Source organism: Balaenoptera physalus, assembly GCF_965194825.1.
Source record: "Balaenoptera physalus genome assembly, chromosome: 14".
In the NCBI taxonomy this organism is placed as follows: Eukaryota; Metazoa; Chordata; class Mammalia; order Artiodactyla; family Balaenopteridae; genus Balaenoptera; species Balaenoptera physalus.
This window is the reverse complement of record NC_138893.1, coordinates 30,014,019-30,030,554: the sequence shown is the minus strand read 5'-3', so window position 1 is coordinate 30,030,554 and position 16,536 is coordinate 30,014,019. Positions and strand designations below refer to the sequence as shown.

The 16,536-nt window shown below is 55.7% G+C and overlaps 1 protein-coding gene across 5 annotated transcripts in view; it reads right to left on the bottom strand.

Moving 5' to 3' along the window:
• Positions 1-16,536, bottom strand: part of FAM53B (family with sequence similarity 53 member B) — a 128,931-nt gene that overhangs the window by 58,791 nt on the left and 53,604 nt on the right. For all 5 annotated transcript variants that reach the window (XM_082424682.1, XM_082424684.1, XM_082424680.1 and 2 more), the window contains exon 3: positions 10,778-10,832. In XM_082424682.1, the coding sequence (XP_082280808.1) occupies positions 10,778-10,832 (55 nt within the window). The remainder of the gene's footprint in view (positions 1-10,777; positions 10,833-16,536) is intronic.

The following is a 16,536-nucleotide window of genomic DNA, read 5'->3' as shown; positions in this document are numbered from 1 at the left end:
CCTGTCTCTCCACTGGCTACCTTGTGATCTTGGTGCTTCCTAACTCGGGCCTCCCTACTCCAGTCCCATTTCCTTTCTGCCCCCAGAGAACTTTCTGAGGCCCACACATGTCGTGGGCCCCGTCCACTCGTGTTCTCCCCAGTAGGCCCTGTGCTCCAGGCACGCCGGACTTCCTGTGACAGCAGAAGTCAGACAAGAGTCAGGGAGAGCCAAGATCATCCTTGAAAACCCCTGAAACAGCCCATAAAGCCCACTCCTCCTGGTTTTGTGTACAAAGCCCTGAAGAGTACATAAAACTAAAGTTTAATAAATCGATGGCAGGAAGGAGCACAGGTGGCATCTCTGTGCGGAGGGGTGTGCATTCGACTTGTTTTGCGGTTTAACTATCAAATCCCCAGTGGGAACTGGGGTTGGATGGCTAACTCTCGCGTGCTCCTACCTGCCTACAGGAACTACCTGTCTCTGTTTTGAAGAGTAAGCCTCTATTGACCTTAATACATAGATGTCTTTGTTGCAGGGAGGAGTAAAAGAGTCAGTTCTCAACTCAATCCACCGGTTAAATGCGGGTACAGCGCGACCGCCCGTGGACCTGCAGCTTCCCCTCCCACGTGAGCTCTTCCATGCCTTCACACCTTTGCAGAGACCTGCACCAGTCTCTTACTTCCCATTTCAGAGCCAACTCAAACATCACCTCCTCTGCAGATACGCTCTCCCATACAAGCCCTTGGGCACCTGCAGCTTTTTGCCTAGACTTTCAATCACGTGACTCATGTTAACTGAACTTTAATGATCTGTTCACGTGTCTATGTCATCTATTGAGCTAGAAGTTCTGGAGCACAGTCCCAGCATGACCCTCCCGTGCCCAGCACACAGCTTGGCACACAGCAGACCTCAGCCGGTGGTGGGTGGAAGAAGGAGGGTATGACGAAGTGCAGATAAAAACTACAGAGCAGACCATGGGTGTTCACTTGGTCTCGCTTATCCTCTGTCCCTGGCACAGGTAACCGTTCCTTGGCCAGGCAGGTCCAACCTGGGCTGTGCCTTGAACTCCCCACCCCACCACGGCCAGGGATGGTTGTGTATGAACTAGCCAGGATACTGGCTGGCACCGCAATAGCTAAGATACTTTGAAAACACGAAGCACTGCCCGATACTGAGCACTGCTACTGTGTGTCAACACCAGCCAGGTGGCCACTTGTTCTGTCTGCGGAGCAGATAATATTTTAATTGTTTCTATCTTTATTGCTTCACGAAGTACAATATAAGAAAAGTAAAAACAATCGAGGCTATGTTTAGCCCTTGTGTTTTCCCCGTTCGCTCAGGGAACAGAAGGCGATTTGTTGGGTCAGGTCACCAGACAAAAGAAACAGGAATAGAAGCTAATTTTTCATGGCAAACCGCCCTGAGCGTTAGGCCCAACGTCACGGTGTACAAAAGGCCTCGGTTCGGCTCCAAGGAGAGGATACCGGACACCCCCGCCCCTCCATTCAATACCACTTCTGCACAAACAACTATAACTCTTCCAGAAGTGACAATGGCCATGGACGTGGGGATTCCACTGAGCAGGGCTCACTTGGTGTGGTGGGAAGGGTGTGGACTTGGGTTCGAGCCTCAGCTCTGCAAGTGACTTAATCTCTCAGAACCTCCGTTTCTTCATCTATAAAACCAGGGGACTGGTGATGGCCACCCTGCAGAGGTATTCTGAGAACTAAACAGTTGCCTCGCACAGGGCCTGCGAGGACGGAACAGGCTCTCGAGACGGCAGCCGTGACTGTGACCACGCTGCAGAAGGCTGGGACGGCTGAGCCTCGGCCCTTCTGCAACCGGGGACCCATCTCTGTGGGGTCTGGCTGGAACGGGAACCTGGACGCGCTGCACGAGGATGTCTCAAAGTGTGGTCTCAGGACCACCTGCAGGGGCATCCCCTGGGTTGTTAAAATGCAGATTCCCAGGCCCAGATTCTGATACACAGAATCTCTAGGGGTAGAAGCCTGCATTTTAATAAACTCCCCAGGTTATTTTAACACGAAGTTGTTGAGAACCGCTGCTCTGGACTGCAGGCTACACAGGGGCCTGGGTTCTCACACACCTCTGCGGCAGCCCAGTCAGACCACCCAGACACACCAGGAAGCGTCTGCAGGGCTGACCATCCCAGTCTCTAAAAATCTGGACTTAGAACGTCATTGAACACTGGCGTTCTGGTGTTTGTTTTGCTTGGGGCCAACAACAGAAAGTAGAATTACGGAGAAGGAGGACTCCGCCCTTCAAGTTCCTCAAGGTCCCTTCTCACAGGAGGGGGTGGGGACCCCGAGCTGCACGGCATGTTCTGGATGGAGGGCCGGTGGGAAAGGCCCAAGAGGCCCACCATTCACGTGAAGGGGATAGCGTGAGCCCCCCTCCCGCCGAGACACACCGTGGCCTAGAGCTTCTCAGGGAGGTTCCCAGCACCACGCCTCCAGCAGACGGGGCACAGCCCCGGGACACAGGGCCACTCAGGCTCTCGGCAAGCCCCCCAGACTTCAACCCTCAGGAGCAGCTAAAGCTCCTCCACTTCCCTGCCGAGCCTGCCTTCACAAGGCTGAGGTCACACACAGGAGCGGCATCAGCGCACACGGCACTCTTCCCACGGATGTGGGGCAAACTACGCAAAACACACGAGCCACGTAAGCATCTAGCTCTCTCGCAGATGGCCTGACTAGGTGGCCTCCACGGTGCCTGTCCAAGCCGAGGCGCCACGACCGAGCCTGACACTCCCCGAGGCACAGAAGCCGATGGGCACACACGTGGGGGCAGGAGCTCAGACCCCCCAGCCGCATCACAGGCTTTGGTCCTCAAGCCACCCCCTGACGAAGGAGGGCAGAAGGCTGCTGGGTGCGCAGATCCAGAGCTCAGAGAAAGAAAACACCCAGAGGAACACAAATAGCATCTGACCTCAAATGTTCTTGTTTCCATTTCTGCCCTTAAACTTGAAGGGAGATTCCCAGGGGCCCAGGTTCTGAGTGGACTGCAAGCCTTCTTACGTTCAGAAGACAGAGGATATTTACAGCCTTGGATATCTTTATCCTGTGTTTAGAGGCTGCCTTATGGTGACATAACCACAGCAGAATGTGGTTTCTAGAAAAGGTTAAACACCTGAAGCACAGACCCGAGGTACAGAAGGTTCTTGCCGCCCAGGCTGGGGGCAGCAGGCCTCAGTCAGATCAAGGCCGGCTGACTCATTCCTGGATTTCACACCTGTCTATTGTACTGACATCAGTCTCCTGCCCTGCCCTGCCCTGCCCTGCCCTGTGGGTTGGGCTGTGCTAACTTGGCCTCAGGGCTGCAAGGACTCTATGCTTGATGTGGGGGTAGAAGCTCACCAACCCTTTCAAGGGGAAACTCAAGAGAATTGAGGTGTCTCTCTGAAACCAGCTTTATTAAACCGGTCTTATGAAAAGAACACAGGTGGAAAAACATACAGGGCAAGGACATGAGCTATCCCTCAATGGCGTCAAATACTTTTAAATGAACTTTTAGAGGCCCTGGCCCACGGGAGTGCCTCTTTCCCTGTATCACCAGAATGGAGACTCAATTCAGAGCTGCGTCAGAAAGAAAAGGTTCCTGGGCTCTGCCCACCCAAGCTTCAGCCTCTGGTTGTGCCCCCTCACCTGCAATAAATCATAAAATGTCAGCGGCGTTTTGGGCTCAGGGACAACAACAACGCAGGATGCCCAGCTCCTGAGCCAAGGCCTGAGGACAAGGGACAAGGATGGCTGGAGACAACTAACGCTCCACTGGTCCCACCAAGTGCAAGGCTGGCTCAAGGGGCGCTGGGAGATGCCCGAGAGGCTGGTGGGTTCGGAGTGGTTACTGGGGCCCTGCCGTCACCAGCCAGGTTGGGGTGGCGCATGGCAGCTGCCACTGCTTCTGGGAAGTCTTTGCTCTCACAAAAAGAGGCCCAGTGGGATCCCCAGACAGTACAGAGGTGTAAATAAAACCCTCCAGACTGGCCATTGGGAGCGTGGGCCTCAGCCTCCCAATCTGTAGGAGGAAGTGTGGACTAGGGCCCTGTGACGGCCCCTTTCAGCTCTGAATGGACCTCCTGCTCCATCCCCGACCTCCAGAGATACGCTGGGAAAAGCTAGTGGCTACAAAAACTCTGAAGAGACAGAAAGGCTGGTTTCATCCATCTCCGTCAGATTCCCACCCGGACTGTGGGTATGCACAGAGCATGGGAAATGGGCAGCTGCCTGCGATTCATCTCTAAACCGATGTGTGCAGCAAAGCTGGGTGCCACTACACAGACCAGAAAACTGACAGCTGGGAGAGCTTTTCAGGAAACTGTCAATAAATCCACATTAACTGTTAATTAACTAACACCCCATTGGGATCCTGGCTGAAGTTGGGAAAAAGCGTGAGCACATATCCCAAGCACAGTACTCATCTTGTGGGGTATCACAGCACTCCCCGTGTGACTGGTGGGGAAACTGACTTCAAGACAGCATCACGTCTCACCTACGGACACACAGCTAGCAAACAGCGGCCTGCGATCCCAAGGCCGTGCTCTTGCAGTTGGGTCAGGCTGCCTCCTAACGACCATTTCTGCACGTGGAAGGCCACCTGGCGATGCACCACACTGGGGGTGCCCAAGGCCAGTCGGGCAGCTGCCAGCCCCTGTCCTCTGGCAACTCTGGGGCCCCTCTCCAGCCCATGTCAGACCAGCACGGGTGAGAAGGCAGCCTGGGAGGCTCCCTTTTCACTGTAAACAGCCATCATGTGCTAACTACACTTTGCACCTACTTCCATTCTGTACATTATTCCAGAAACACTGTCTGAAACCAATAAATGGTGCAAGGAAAAACTGAAAGCACTCTGTATGGACAAACCTTACACTATTTTAGAGATGGAAAGATCACACCTATGACCACAATAAATAAAAATAGTCACTAAAAGTAAGTTTTTAAAAATCATGCATAGGGGCTTCCCTGGTGGCGCAGTGGTTAAGAATCCACCTGCCAATGCAGGGGACACGGGTTCAAGCCCTGGTCCGGGAAGATCCCACATGCCGTGGAGCAACTAAGCCCGTGCACCACAACTACTGAGCCTGCGCTCTAGAGCCCGCGTGAGCCACAGCTACTGAAGCCCGCAAGCCTAGAGCCCGTGCTCCACAACAAGAGAAGCCACCGCCATGAGAAGCCCGCGCACCGCAACAAAGAGTAGCCCCCGCTCTCCGCAACTAGAGAAAGCCCACGCGCAGCAATGAAGACCTAACGCAGCCAAAAAAAAAATCATGCATATGCACTTTTGGTTATGGATATACTAGCCTATTTTGGTTAATAATCAGTTTCTTATAGGAGACCCTGGTCCAGTGATGATATGCAGCATGGCCATGTCTGAGGGACGGAAAAAGCCGCAGAGACCAGAAATTCTGGCTGTGTTATCACTGTTGTTCATTTTGTTTCAGTCATGTGTGTGTTTGTTCTCGGAAACCTAAAATGCTCAGCCTCTGAATGCTGGCTTTTTCCTGCACGGTGCAATCACATCCCACTTTCAGTGACAAACAGCGGTGGAGTGAAAAGACCAAAGGCTACCAAATCTCAAAGTGATATCTTTTCAACCTGCACAGCTCAACACAGCCAAATGATTCACCCGTAGAAATTAGTACAGAGGGTGCCCCCGGGAGAAACCCTTTTATGCACAGAGCAGACTTTAACAGCCAAGTAATTAAACACAGAAAATAAGGGCTTATAATTAAAACGCTGACAAACCTGAACCAGAGTGGCACAAGCAGGGCTGCTATCATATTTTTACAATAATTCCTTTTTATACATAATGTATGACCCTTCTGCTCAAGTTTCCTCTATGTTCTTTGCCTGTGGAGTAATTTACATTAATAAATAATTTATTACCATAACTCCTAAAGTAATTATGGGTTTCCGCCCAATTTTCTTTTTTTTTTTTAGCATCTGAATTGTTTTGTTTTCTGTCCACTGACTTGTATTTACACAACTTTTCCCAGTGGCCTTTCAGATAATTGGTGTCGCATGCACCTTCTCACGTTATTTGATTTCCGGTCTTCTCCTGGCCTGAGCGCGGAGGAAAATGGAGCGTGTAGTGTCCAGTGTCCCTGCAACACGGAACTCATTCAAGGGGTGCAATTAGCCAAGGCGAGGGTGGTGAGTGGAGGCCCCTCTCACCCCCCCACTTGCCCTGTTTCACCAAAAGAGATTCAACTAGTACACGTGTGACTCTGGGTTAGCGTGAAGAAGCATCTCCCACGGCAAACGCTGGAGGAGCCCGAGGGAGGGAGCCGCGCGCTGAGGCTGCCCGGGCAGCCCCCGCCTTCCCCAGCACAGAAAGGTCTCTCGGGAGCAGCCAGGCCCCTGTCCACACCCACTAGAAATCACGGCCAGGAATGGGGGTTGGCTCGCCTCTCAGGCCAGCTAACCGGTGGGCGGACCACACCCATGAGACTGCCACCTGACCAAGGTTTCCTGTGTCAAGAACGCAGTAACCGGGCAGACATGGCTCTTCCCCAGAGAAGCTGGTTGCAGAGGAAATTCCAGTTCAGCACAGGTGCGCTGAGGACGGTCTGGGAGGTGAGAAAAGAAACCAAGAGGCACAGCACCGTCTCTGCTAGAAGGGGCCCTGCGGTAACCAGGCTGGGCGGGCAGCCTGATGATGGGCACGCAGCCCCGGCCGGCCAGTGGCCTGGCTCCGCTCTGCCCTGCTTCTCTCATCCACACTTCACACTGCCTTTGTCCCCCCAGAGCACCACTTTGGAAAAGAACAAAATCACTTCTTTGTATCAAGTCCCCAAACTTGGGGCACGGGGCGGGGGGGAGAGACAAGGGGGGGGAGGGGCCTGTAATCCAGCTCACAGTAACTGAGCATGAAGTACTTCAAAACAAAACATTGTTGTGAGCGCCGATTATATTAGTAAAGCATTTTATCTCAGTGGGTGCAGAGGAGGCTGAGCTACTTGCAAGGGTGGCTTTTTAAGAGGAAGCAAACAGGCACTCCCTACCCGAATACACTTGCCTGGTTTTCCTTAAGAACATTTATGAAACTCTAACTCATCCTGGTGTCCAGCTAGGACCCTTGCATGGGGGCTTAGGAGGGAAATGCCCCGAGTCACAGGGCCAAGCTGTCCCCAGCTCTCACAGGAGAATTCCACTGATCAGGGCCAGAACGTGAGTCCTTTTTCTTCAGGAGACAGGCAGGGGGTTTTGGTGATTATAATACTATGATTTTTTTTTTTTTTGGGGGGGGCTGCATTGGGTCTTCATTGCTGTTCTCAGGCTTTCTCTAGTTACAGCAAGCAGGGGCTACTTTTCTTTGCGGTACGCAGGCTTCTCATTGCAGTGGCTTCTCTTGTTGCAGAGCATGGGCTCTAGGCGCACAGGCTCAGTAGTTGTGGCTCATGGGCTCAGTAGTTGCCGCACGTGGGCCCTTGAGTGCACAGGTTTCGGTAGTTGTGGCGCGTGGACTCAGTAGTTGCGGCTCACAGGCTCTAGAAAGCAGGCTCAGTAGTTGTGGGGCATGGGCTTAGTTGCTCCGTGGCGTGTGAGATCTTCCCCGACCAGGGCTCGAACCCGTGTCCCCTGCATTGGCCGGCGGATCCTTAACCACTGCGCCACCAGGGAAGCCCCAGAGCTATGATGTGTTATCTTTGCTGAGCATTGTCCATCCCAGGAAGGGCCCAAAACCCTATGGAAAAGTCTGGCTGGACCCACTGGGTGTCCTCTTCCCTGCTACGGAAAAGCAGGCACAGCTAAGATGAAGTCTCACTGCTACTCAGGTCACAGGGCGAGGCCACACCTTGAGCCCCGGGTTCACTGGGCTGGAGCAGCCACCGGAGTCTCCACGAGCACACAACCTGGAAGGCCTTGGACCGCTGACATTCCCACCTCAGCAAGTGCAGGAAAGGGATGGAGGTGGGAGGGGCTAAGCCGGCACCTCCTGGGTGCCACTGTCTCTTTAAATCCCACAAACACCTGCCACGTGCAGGATGAGGAAAGTGAGGCTCAGGAAGATGCGCTACACGCCTACAGCGCCGAGGGCCCGCTTCAGGCGCCTATCGGGGAAGTCGGCCTAATCCACGGGAATCCACTGCTCCCTGGCCTTCCTCCTCCGCCAGATAGAAACCCCCTCGAGGGCAGGGGCTGATTCGCTCTATCCCCGCCCCAAGCGCCCGACACAGAGGAGGTATTCAATAAATACCTACCAGAACAAGCCACTGAAACGAACTGTGGTGAACTTTTCTAAAAGCCCTGGTAGTGCGTGCTATCAGGTGGGTCAGGGTCTCCCGAACCAAGAAGGGGCTGAGAACAGAAAGATAAGCACGTGGGAGAGAGAGAAACCGAGGAGAGGGTGGGGGTAACGGCGCAGACCCCCCAGAGTGGCTGCCCCACTGCCCCTCCACTGCCTGGCGGTGCCCTAGTGCCAGCCGGCAGAGCAGGAGGGGGACAGACCCCACGCAAGGGAAGAGCCCGAGGGCGAGGGGAGCACTGCAGAGCCCCATCCTGAAGAGCCACCGGCTAAACCAGAGCCTGGACGGGGCAGCAGCACAGGCCGCCCTGGAAAGCCCGGGCCAGAGAGAGGCCCCCCCGCACCGCCCCCAGCAAAAAGCAGGCCTCTGGGCTCTGCGGGCTCAGACCAACTCTGCTGGGAATCTGGGAAAAGGCCTCTCCCCACACGCCTCTGCCTTGGTCCCTGGGCCTGAGCATCTTCCCCCGCAAGGGCGACTCTCACTCACACCCCCTCCCCAAGGAGGCCAAGGTGGTCCCTTTGGGCATGCAGGCCCCCTGCAGGAGCAGGATTCTCACTTTAGACCTCAGCCCTCTTCTCCACCTACTGTGTATGGAGCTGACGCTGTGCCAACCTCCTTACAAACGTCTCAGAGTGCTCAAGGCGCACCTATGAAGCAAGTGCTGTCCTAACAGCCATTTTACAGATGAGGAAACTGAGGCTTAGAAAAGGTAAATAGTTCACAGTGACTATGCGAGTGCCAACACCACCATCACGAACCCACAGGAGCTCCAACTTACTATGATGCACTTGGAGCAAAGGCCAAGGAAGCCCGATGCACGACACGGCCTTGAAATAAAGACCAACATCTCCACAGTCCAGGTCACTAGTCTGGCCCAATTCAGAGCTGATGTCCTGGCTGGGCTGAGGGGTTGGCGTGCCCAGGAGCCCCTCTCTCCTTCCTGGACATGACAGAGGAAGGCAGCCCAGCCACAGCTCAACTGTGAGTCTGACCCAGGAAGCAGGCAACGAGGCAGGCTTCTGGGCCACGTGGATGGGTCGCTGAGGGTTTGTCGAAAGCCATTAACCACCACCGAGGTGTTCAGTCAAGCCCCATGTGGGGACAGGCTTCAGAAGTGTCTCTGTCACACGGGTAAACCAAGGCCAGGTGAGCTCCCTGTTTCCACTTCCTCTGGGCGGCAGCACCGAGAGGGCCGCCCGGGGCTCTCCCACAGAGCTGTGGCTTGCGAGTGAGAAGAAAACAATCCTCACCCGCTCCGGGTCCAACTCTACCCACCTCATGAGGCCTCAGTTTCCCCAGACGTGAGTGGGCGCCCCTGCCCGCCCCCCGAAGCAGCTGCGGAGTCCAGGAGGTCCTGCATGTGAGGCGCGTGGCACAGCACCATGCTCACTGTGACACCCCCAGCACCACCCCCATCACCCACCTAAGGGAACTGAGTCTAAAGAAGAAAACGCCGTGGCCAGAGGCAAAGGGCCGAGACAAAAGGCAACGGAGACTTTACATAGTCCTGCGGAGACAAACTTGAAACCCGCAAGAGAGGACCCATCGTGGAAGCCTGGTTTACAGAAACTCACGTGGCGAGGCGTCTCTGCAGGGGCACGAGTCCACGGGAGAGCGCGCAGGGAGGAACTGCCCGGTCATCCGGAGCAGAGGGAAATCAATACAGTCAGTACAGTCATCTTTTTGGCCCCCTTATAAAAACGGTAATTAACACTCGCATGGGAACAGGGTGCCGAGGCAACCTTTCTGGAAAGCATGTCAGAAATATGAAGCAAGAGCCTTAAAAATGAAAATGTTCCCCTCTCCAGCCTCTCTATTCCATACCTGGGAACGATCCTAAGGAATAATCCAAAAGGCAGAGCAAGATTCAGACACTGAGTCACTGTTAAACAGAAAACAGAACAGTCCTTCTACCCAACAACCAAGAAACAGTTACATCGTTAAATACATTTTGAATCATCCACACAATGCAATACCATAGCCTCATTAAAATGCGTGGAATGGGCAATTTTAGCGCTGCGGGGAAACGATGGTAATTATTACTAAGCGAAAAAAGAGAAAAAAAAATTTCGTAAATAATTTTGTACAATCGTATGTTCGTCATGGACTTGGCTATGTAAAAAATGCAATGGACATAAACTACACCAAAATATTAACAGTAGTTATAACTGTGTATTGGGGCTGTGAGAGATTTTTATTTTATACGTTACACTATGGTGCATTTTCTGAATTAAAATAAAATGAACGTGATTACTTTAATAATCAGACAGAAACTCTCAGGATCACTGTTGGAGATTAGATTCGTAACCACACACCAGCGCCCGGCCCCTCAGTCAGCCGCAGCAGCCCCTGCACCACTCCAGCACCGCTGAGACCGGAACAGTTCAAACACACAGAAGAGAGTCCCCACGGCTGCTCCTTGTGCCTGCGTCCCGCAAGTGCTTTTAGCGTCTCACCTGGAGGACTCAGGCCCTCGTGGAAGGGCTGGAGAAGGACTGACTGTCCACAGCCACCTTGGTTACTCACCCATAATTCCACAAGAGAAAAGTGTCGGTCCTTGACTCATCTTCTTTGGCGTGTGCTGAAAACAACCAGAAAAGCTATCACTCTTCAAGTCATAAGAAGCACGTTTGCACATGACCCTGCACTGATCCCTTGCTAAAGTCACAATTAAAGGGGTAACGTCAGATTAGGGAAAGGAGAAAAAAGTATTAAAAGAGACATCTGCCCATAATTAGGTCTGGGCTCTTTGTCCGGAGCCTTCGGTGAGTTATGGAGTCCATCAAGTTAATGGGCTTTAAAAACACACAAGAGAGCCCCGTGACTTCTGACACTAGGGGATTTTTCCACGTGAGTGATACGGAGGAGGGTGCAGGAGGAGCTGTGATGTGAACAGTTCACCGAGCTGAGCTGGAGGCAGGCCTCCCCACAGCCCAGGCTAGGAGAACAGGGGACCTCTTCCTGTCCATGGTGACAGGAAGAACCTTGAGTGAAGGGCAGAGGCCACCTCCAGAGCCCTCCCTTCGAGACACAAGGAGAACACCTCTTCCATCTCTGTGAAGAAGCAACGGGTAAAGCTCAGGAGCGTGGCCCTGGCTCTGCAGGCTACTGTGCAGCCAGGAGGCCCCCCGAGGCATCCTCACGAACTGAAACAGAAACTCAAAGGTTATGTCTGGTCTCAACACATAGCTATGGCTTTTGAGCTGCTCGGCACCACATTTCCACAGTGGCGTCCCCGTCCACTGTAAACACCGCGCATCTCCTCTCTAACCCCACACCTAGCCTCAGCCGAACACTGTGATCATTGGGTGAAAAGCCAGTGAGGCCTAGAAGAACCCCAAGTCCAGGCACTTGCTCCACGGCTACACAGTAACCCGAGCGTGGAACATTCCAGGGGTTCCTTGTGCTGGCCGAGGCCCAAGTCAAGAGGCCTGTTCTGACCTCTGATGAGGAGGACACCATCTGTGCCCATCGGGGCCCCAGGAAGAAGGGTCTCACTCATTCCTGCCTTCCTTCCTTCCTCCACTCATTCAGCAAATAGGTACCGGTAACTCGTTACGTGCAGGCTGTGCTGGGGTTCAGCGTGCGATGGTGCAAGAAGCTCTCAGCTCCAGAGGGGTCCGCGGTCACAGAGGGCTCTAGCTGCTGAGAGGAGCCCCAAGTGACACGGACGCGCAAGGCTACCGGTCCAAGAAGTGGGCAGGAAGCCAGGCCCTGGCTCTTTCAGGCCTGGAAGGAGGAGGGGGTGCTGACCAAGAACAGCCGGCCCACCCGGATAAGAGGGTAGCCGGTGTCTGGCAGCAGCTGCCCCACCCCTGTCCTCCGCTGCCCAAGTCAGGGACCTCTGCCCTTGGTCAGCAACGTGCTCATCCATCAGGTTATCAAGGGTCCGTCCTGACCAGTCTGGAACACGGAGGTGAAGGACGCCCGCCTCAGCCCTAAGGAAGCTCACACGTCACAGAGGCCACAGTCACACAAACCCCTGAGCTACAGAGAGTGGGACTGGAGGGAGGTGGGCCAGGCCGTGGGTGCTGGGGTGCTGGAGGTCAGGGCTGGCTTCCGGGGGGCAAACAGAGCTGCTTCTAAAGGACCAGAAGGAACTTAACGGGCCGGGGGGGAAGGCGGGAAGGGCCGCCATCCTCCAGTCCCCCATCTTGGGTTTAAAACAATCCTTATGTGTTCAGGATAGGTCCCCCTCCTGGAGTCCACCCGGGGAAGTATCTGGAAAAAGTTAGAGACGGCTGCCTCTGCCTCCCTCCCAGCTCACACCAAAGTCACTGAAGGGAGAGCGGGTGACAGACACTCAGAGCCCTGCCTCCGGGCAGTGTCACCTGCGGAAGCCAGACAGGCCCCACGGCCCAGAGAAGGTTCCGAGAGAGAGAAGCTGGGCCTGGCTGGTGCCACAGGCCCGGCTGTTCGAGGGAGGTGGCCCCGACGCTGCAGGAGCCCCAGCACAAAGCAGACACCCCCCGGGAAGCACAGACCCCATCCCTCCCCACCCCACCGCCGTGCCTGGTGGCGAGGGGAGCCACCCAGGCTGGGAGCCCACAGACACCCAAACCAGGACTGGGACAGGGCAAGCAGGAGGGCGTGAGACACAGGGGCCACGTGTCACTGCACTGGGGCCACCGAGGAAGGCCTGGGTTTACAGACACAGCGGGAAGCAAACTGACTGCTGATGGTCAGGTGGGCACTGCTCACCGGCCCCTCCTCCCCCCCCCAGGCCGCTGTGCTCCAGACAGAGGGGCAGCTGGGAGCCCTCCCAGGAATGGGGGCCGGTGAGTGGGCGCCAGAGATGCTGAGGGGGTCCGTGCCCACGGACGGGAGCCACTGGGCCAGCGCGCAGGGCTCCCCGGCCCTCACTCACTCACTCATTCATTCACTTAGCGAGGACCTGTCTGCGTTTGCCGCAGGCCCGCTCGCCAGGCTGGAGAACACACGCTCGGAACGACTGCTTCTCCTGCCCCACGCCGCCCGGCTCGAGCCCCACCACCCTCCACCGAGGGACCAAACTAACCCCCGACCTGGTCCCCGCCCTGCGCCCCGGCCCGTCCTCCATCCTCCACACAGACCCAGGGGGACCAGGCCACGTGGCTGCTCTGCTCACAACCCTCCAACCACTCCCCACAGCAACCGGGTTGAAACCCGGCTGCGCCCCCTCCTCGCAGCCCACCAGAGCCAAACCTCCGTCCATCCCGGCCTCACTCACGCAGCTCGGGACCGGCCCAGCTCGCTGCCGCCTCAGGGTTTTTGCTCTGCGGCTGGTTCCTGTCACGTGGCCTCCTTGGCGGCCTTCCCCGACCATCCCGGCCGAAAGCTGCCCTCCCCACCCGCGCTTTTCTCCACGTGGCCTTGTTTAACGCTTTCCCCGTGTGCACGAGTTCATCTGTTTCTCTGCTCATGCTCCACTCCCCCCAAAATCAAGCTTCTCGAGGCTGCTGTCCTGTCTCCGATATTCCCGGCACAGAGCAGGCGCCACGTGACTCTCTGCTGACCGACTGCTATGCCCACCTGTCAGCCCAAGCTTGTCTTGTTCTTGCTGCCACACGCCTGGCGAATGCAGGGCCGACAGAAAAGGATTTTCACTGGACAGGATCTGCTGCCTCCCAAACTCTCTGGGCTTGTGCCAAGTCAAAACTCAGCGGAGAAGGGGGGAGAGCACCAAAGTTGGGGTCGACCCCCGGGCCGCCCAGGCTCCTCACGCAGCCTCTGACTCTGCACCCAGGGGCACACGTGGACGGGCCATCCCTCGCACGGAGATCTTACAACTCGAAGGAACACCTTCTCCGTGTCCCCTGGCTTGGGTAAGCCCCACGACCGCTCCCCTCATTGAGCATGTGAAACCGCACGGCCTGGTGGTGCACCCCCTTATTCTGCTAGCAGCACCCCAGTTTTGCACTGGGACTCCTCCCCTCCCTCACCGGACAGTGTCTTGGTGGGACTGTGCCTCTATCCCCCTGGCACGGGGTGGTTGTGGCCCACCAGACACTCCTGCTCCGGGGCTCCGACTCCTGGACCGAGGGGGTGCGGGCTGGCTCACCCCGCGGGGAGGCCCCGAGCCTGCCACAAGCCTCCGCCTCCACCATCCTTCCGGCTACCCTGTCCCTGCCCTTTCTGGGGCTTCATTCACCAACTCCCCTCCCATATTTCTCTCAATCGCTCCAGGGAATTCTCTTCTGGTGTAAATCAGTGGGAGACAGTCTCAGCTGCTTACAACTGAGGAACCCTGGCCAATTTCGTGCCGGACTTCAAGAGGCTAATGGTGAAGTAGGCCGTGGCTCAGCTACTTGAAGGAATATCATGCAACTGCTCAAAGTGATTTTTGGGCAGAGGCTTCTAGTGCCAGGAGGAAACATAATTTATAAGTTAAACCTGCTTAACTAAAAAGACATAAGAAAACCTGCCAAACTATGTATAGAGCAGTGTAGTTCCCCCCACCCTCCCGCCCCGCCTGAAATGCAGCTTTTTCCTCTTTCTTTTCCTTCATCCTCTTCATGACGCTCAATTCACACTGGTCTGTGTGTGTAGACAAATTCCATCAAAATAATTATGGAGAAATGCTGACTGATAGGACAGCAGCAATTTTAAGGTCAAACATAAGGCCTGAAATAGTCATGAGCTAACTACTTCCCCCTGGGGCTTTCTGCCTCCTGTTGGGGTAAAGAAAAAAAAAAAAAAGGTGGGATCAGGCCCCCATCTTGCTTTCTGAGTCCCGTGCGTGAGCTGGGCTGGCTGTGGGCAGGCCAGAACATCACGTAGTCAACAGCTTCCCAGGGTGTTAGGCCCCAGGCACACTCTGACTGCTGGCCACTTTCCCTGGGCCCAACAGCGAGGTTCCCACTGGCCACCAAGTTGTCCAGGGCTGCTCTATTCCCACTGGTTTGTGCCATTCTGCAGCCAGCCTCCCGGACCCTTTGAGCCTTCTGCACTCCAGTGGGAAGGATGAGCCAATCACTACGTGGACGATGTGGTGAGGCCAACAGGCCTCAGGGGAAACTCTCACCATCTGAGGTTTCACAAGACACTCAGCATTCGCACACAAGTGCACGCCCAAGCCCTGGCTGGGGTCTGCAGTGCAACAGAACAATAAGCACGGCTCCCCGGGGTATTTCTCCTACTCCAAAGCCTCTGTTCCTGAGCCTCCCCCAGGGCAGAGCCTGGTGTCTGGGAGACTCCTTGGATCACCAGAGAACGTTTGGGAATCAGATCTTCCATAGGAGAGGCAAAAGCTGGAAATCAAATTGAGGCTCCAGGGGCCATCTGTCTGACTAAGTAACGCAAGAAACCCTGACTTAAATAAAGACACAATTCAGGTCATTATTTAATGAGGAACTAGCTCAGACAGAAAACAGCCGAGCTCATCTCTGGCCATAATCATGCTTCTTCATAACTTTCCTCTGTAGACTACTGACTAAAGCAATCACATCACTTTTCCTTCTCCTGATGCAGTGCTACAGGGAACCACAGGGCCACGCAGAACAGGCCCACGCTCACGCACTTGAGGGGTACAAGTGGGGCACCCCAGCCTCTGGAAGGGAACAGGGTGAGACCTTGGCAGTAGAAAGCAGGAGGCAGAGCCAGGCCCGAGAAGAAAGAGAAGCTGAGGAGGGAGAGGCGCCCTTAGGTGGAGGCCCTTGAAGACGCCGATGGAGACAGAGCGGGCGTTAGCCATGGCAGGGCGGGCCCTGGTGTCCCTGCTCGCCCTTGATGTAGGGGTGGGGGGAGAGGCAGGGGACTGCCTCGGGCTCTGTGCACCTCTGGATTCCGGCCAGGGACCCTGGCTGGGGCCGTGGGGCCCAACGCCGACTCCGGGTGAGCGGGACGATGAAGACCCTGGGTGCCCAGGCAGCTGGGTGCCAGGCCGGACATACTCACTGAACTCTTCTGCCGGGCAAGTCACTTAGCCTCGGCGTCCTAATCTGACAAGCGTGGAAGGAAGGACCTGCTCCCAAAACGGGTGTCTGTTGTGGCCGGAAATACCTTGAGGCTGAGCAAAGTGAGGCGGCCTGGAGCCTAGCTCCGGCCTCCGCCCCCCGCCCTCCCGGGAGCAGTGCACCCCAGCTCCCGCTGGTCTCCAGACTTGAGAGAGGCTGGGAGGCTTGCCGGGGAGAGGAGGCCGGGCCTGGCCGGGGAGGAGGGAGAACAGGCCCTTGGCCGGAGCGTGGGCGGGCGGGAAAGAGCTGGGGGAACGCAGCCCCGAGGTCAGATGTCCGGGCGGCCTTCCAGCGGCAGCAGCTAATGTTAGCACACTCAGAGGAAGAGCTGCTCACAGGGGAAAGGAAGGC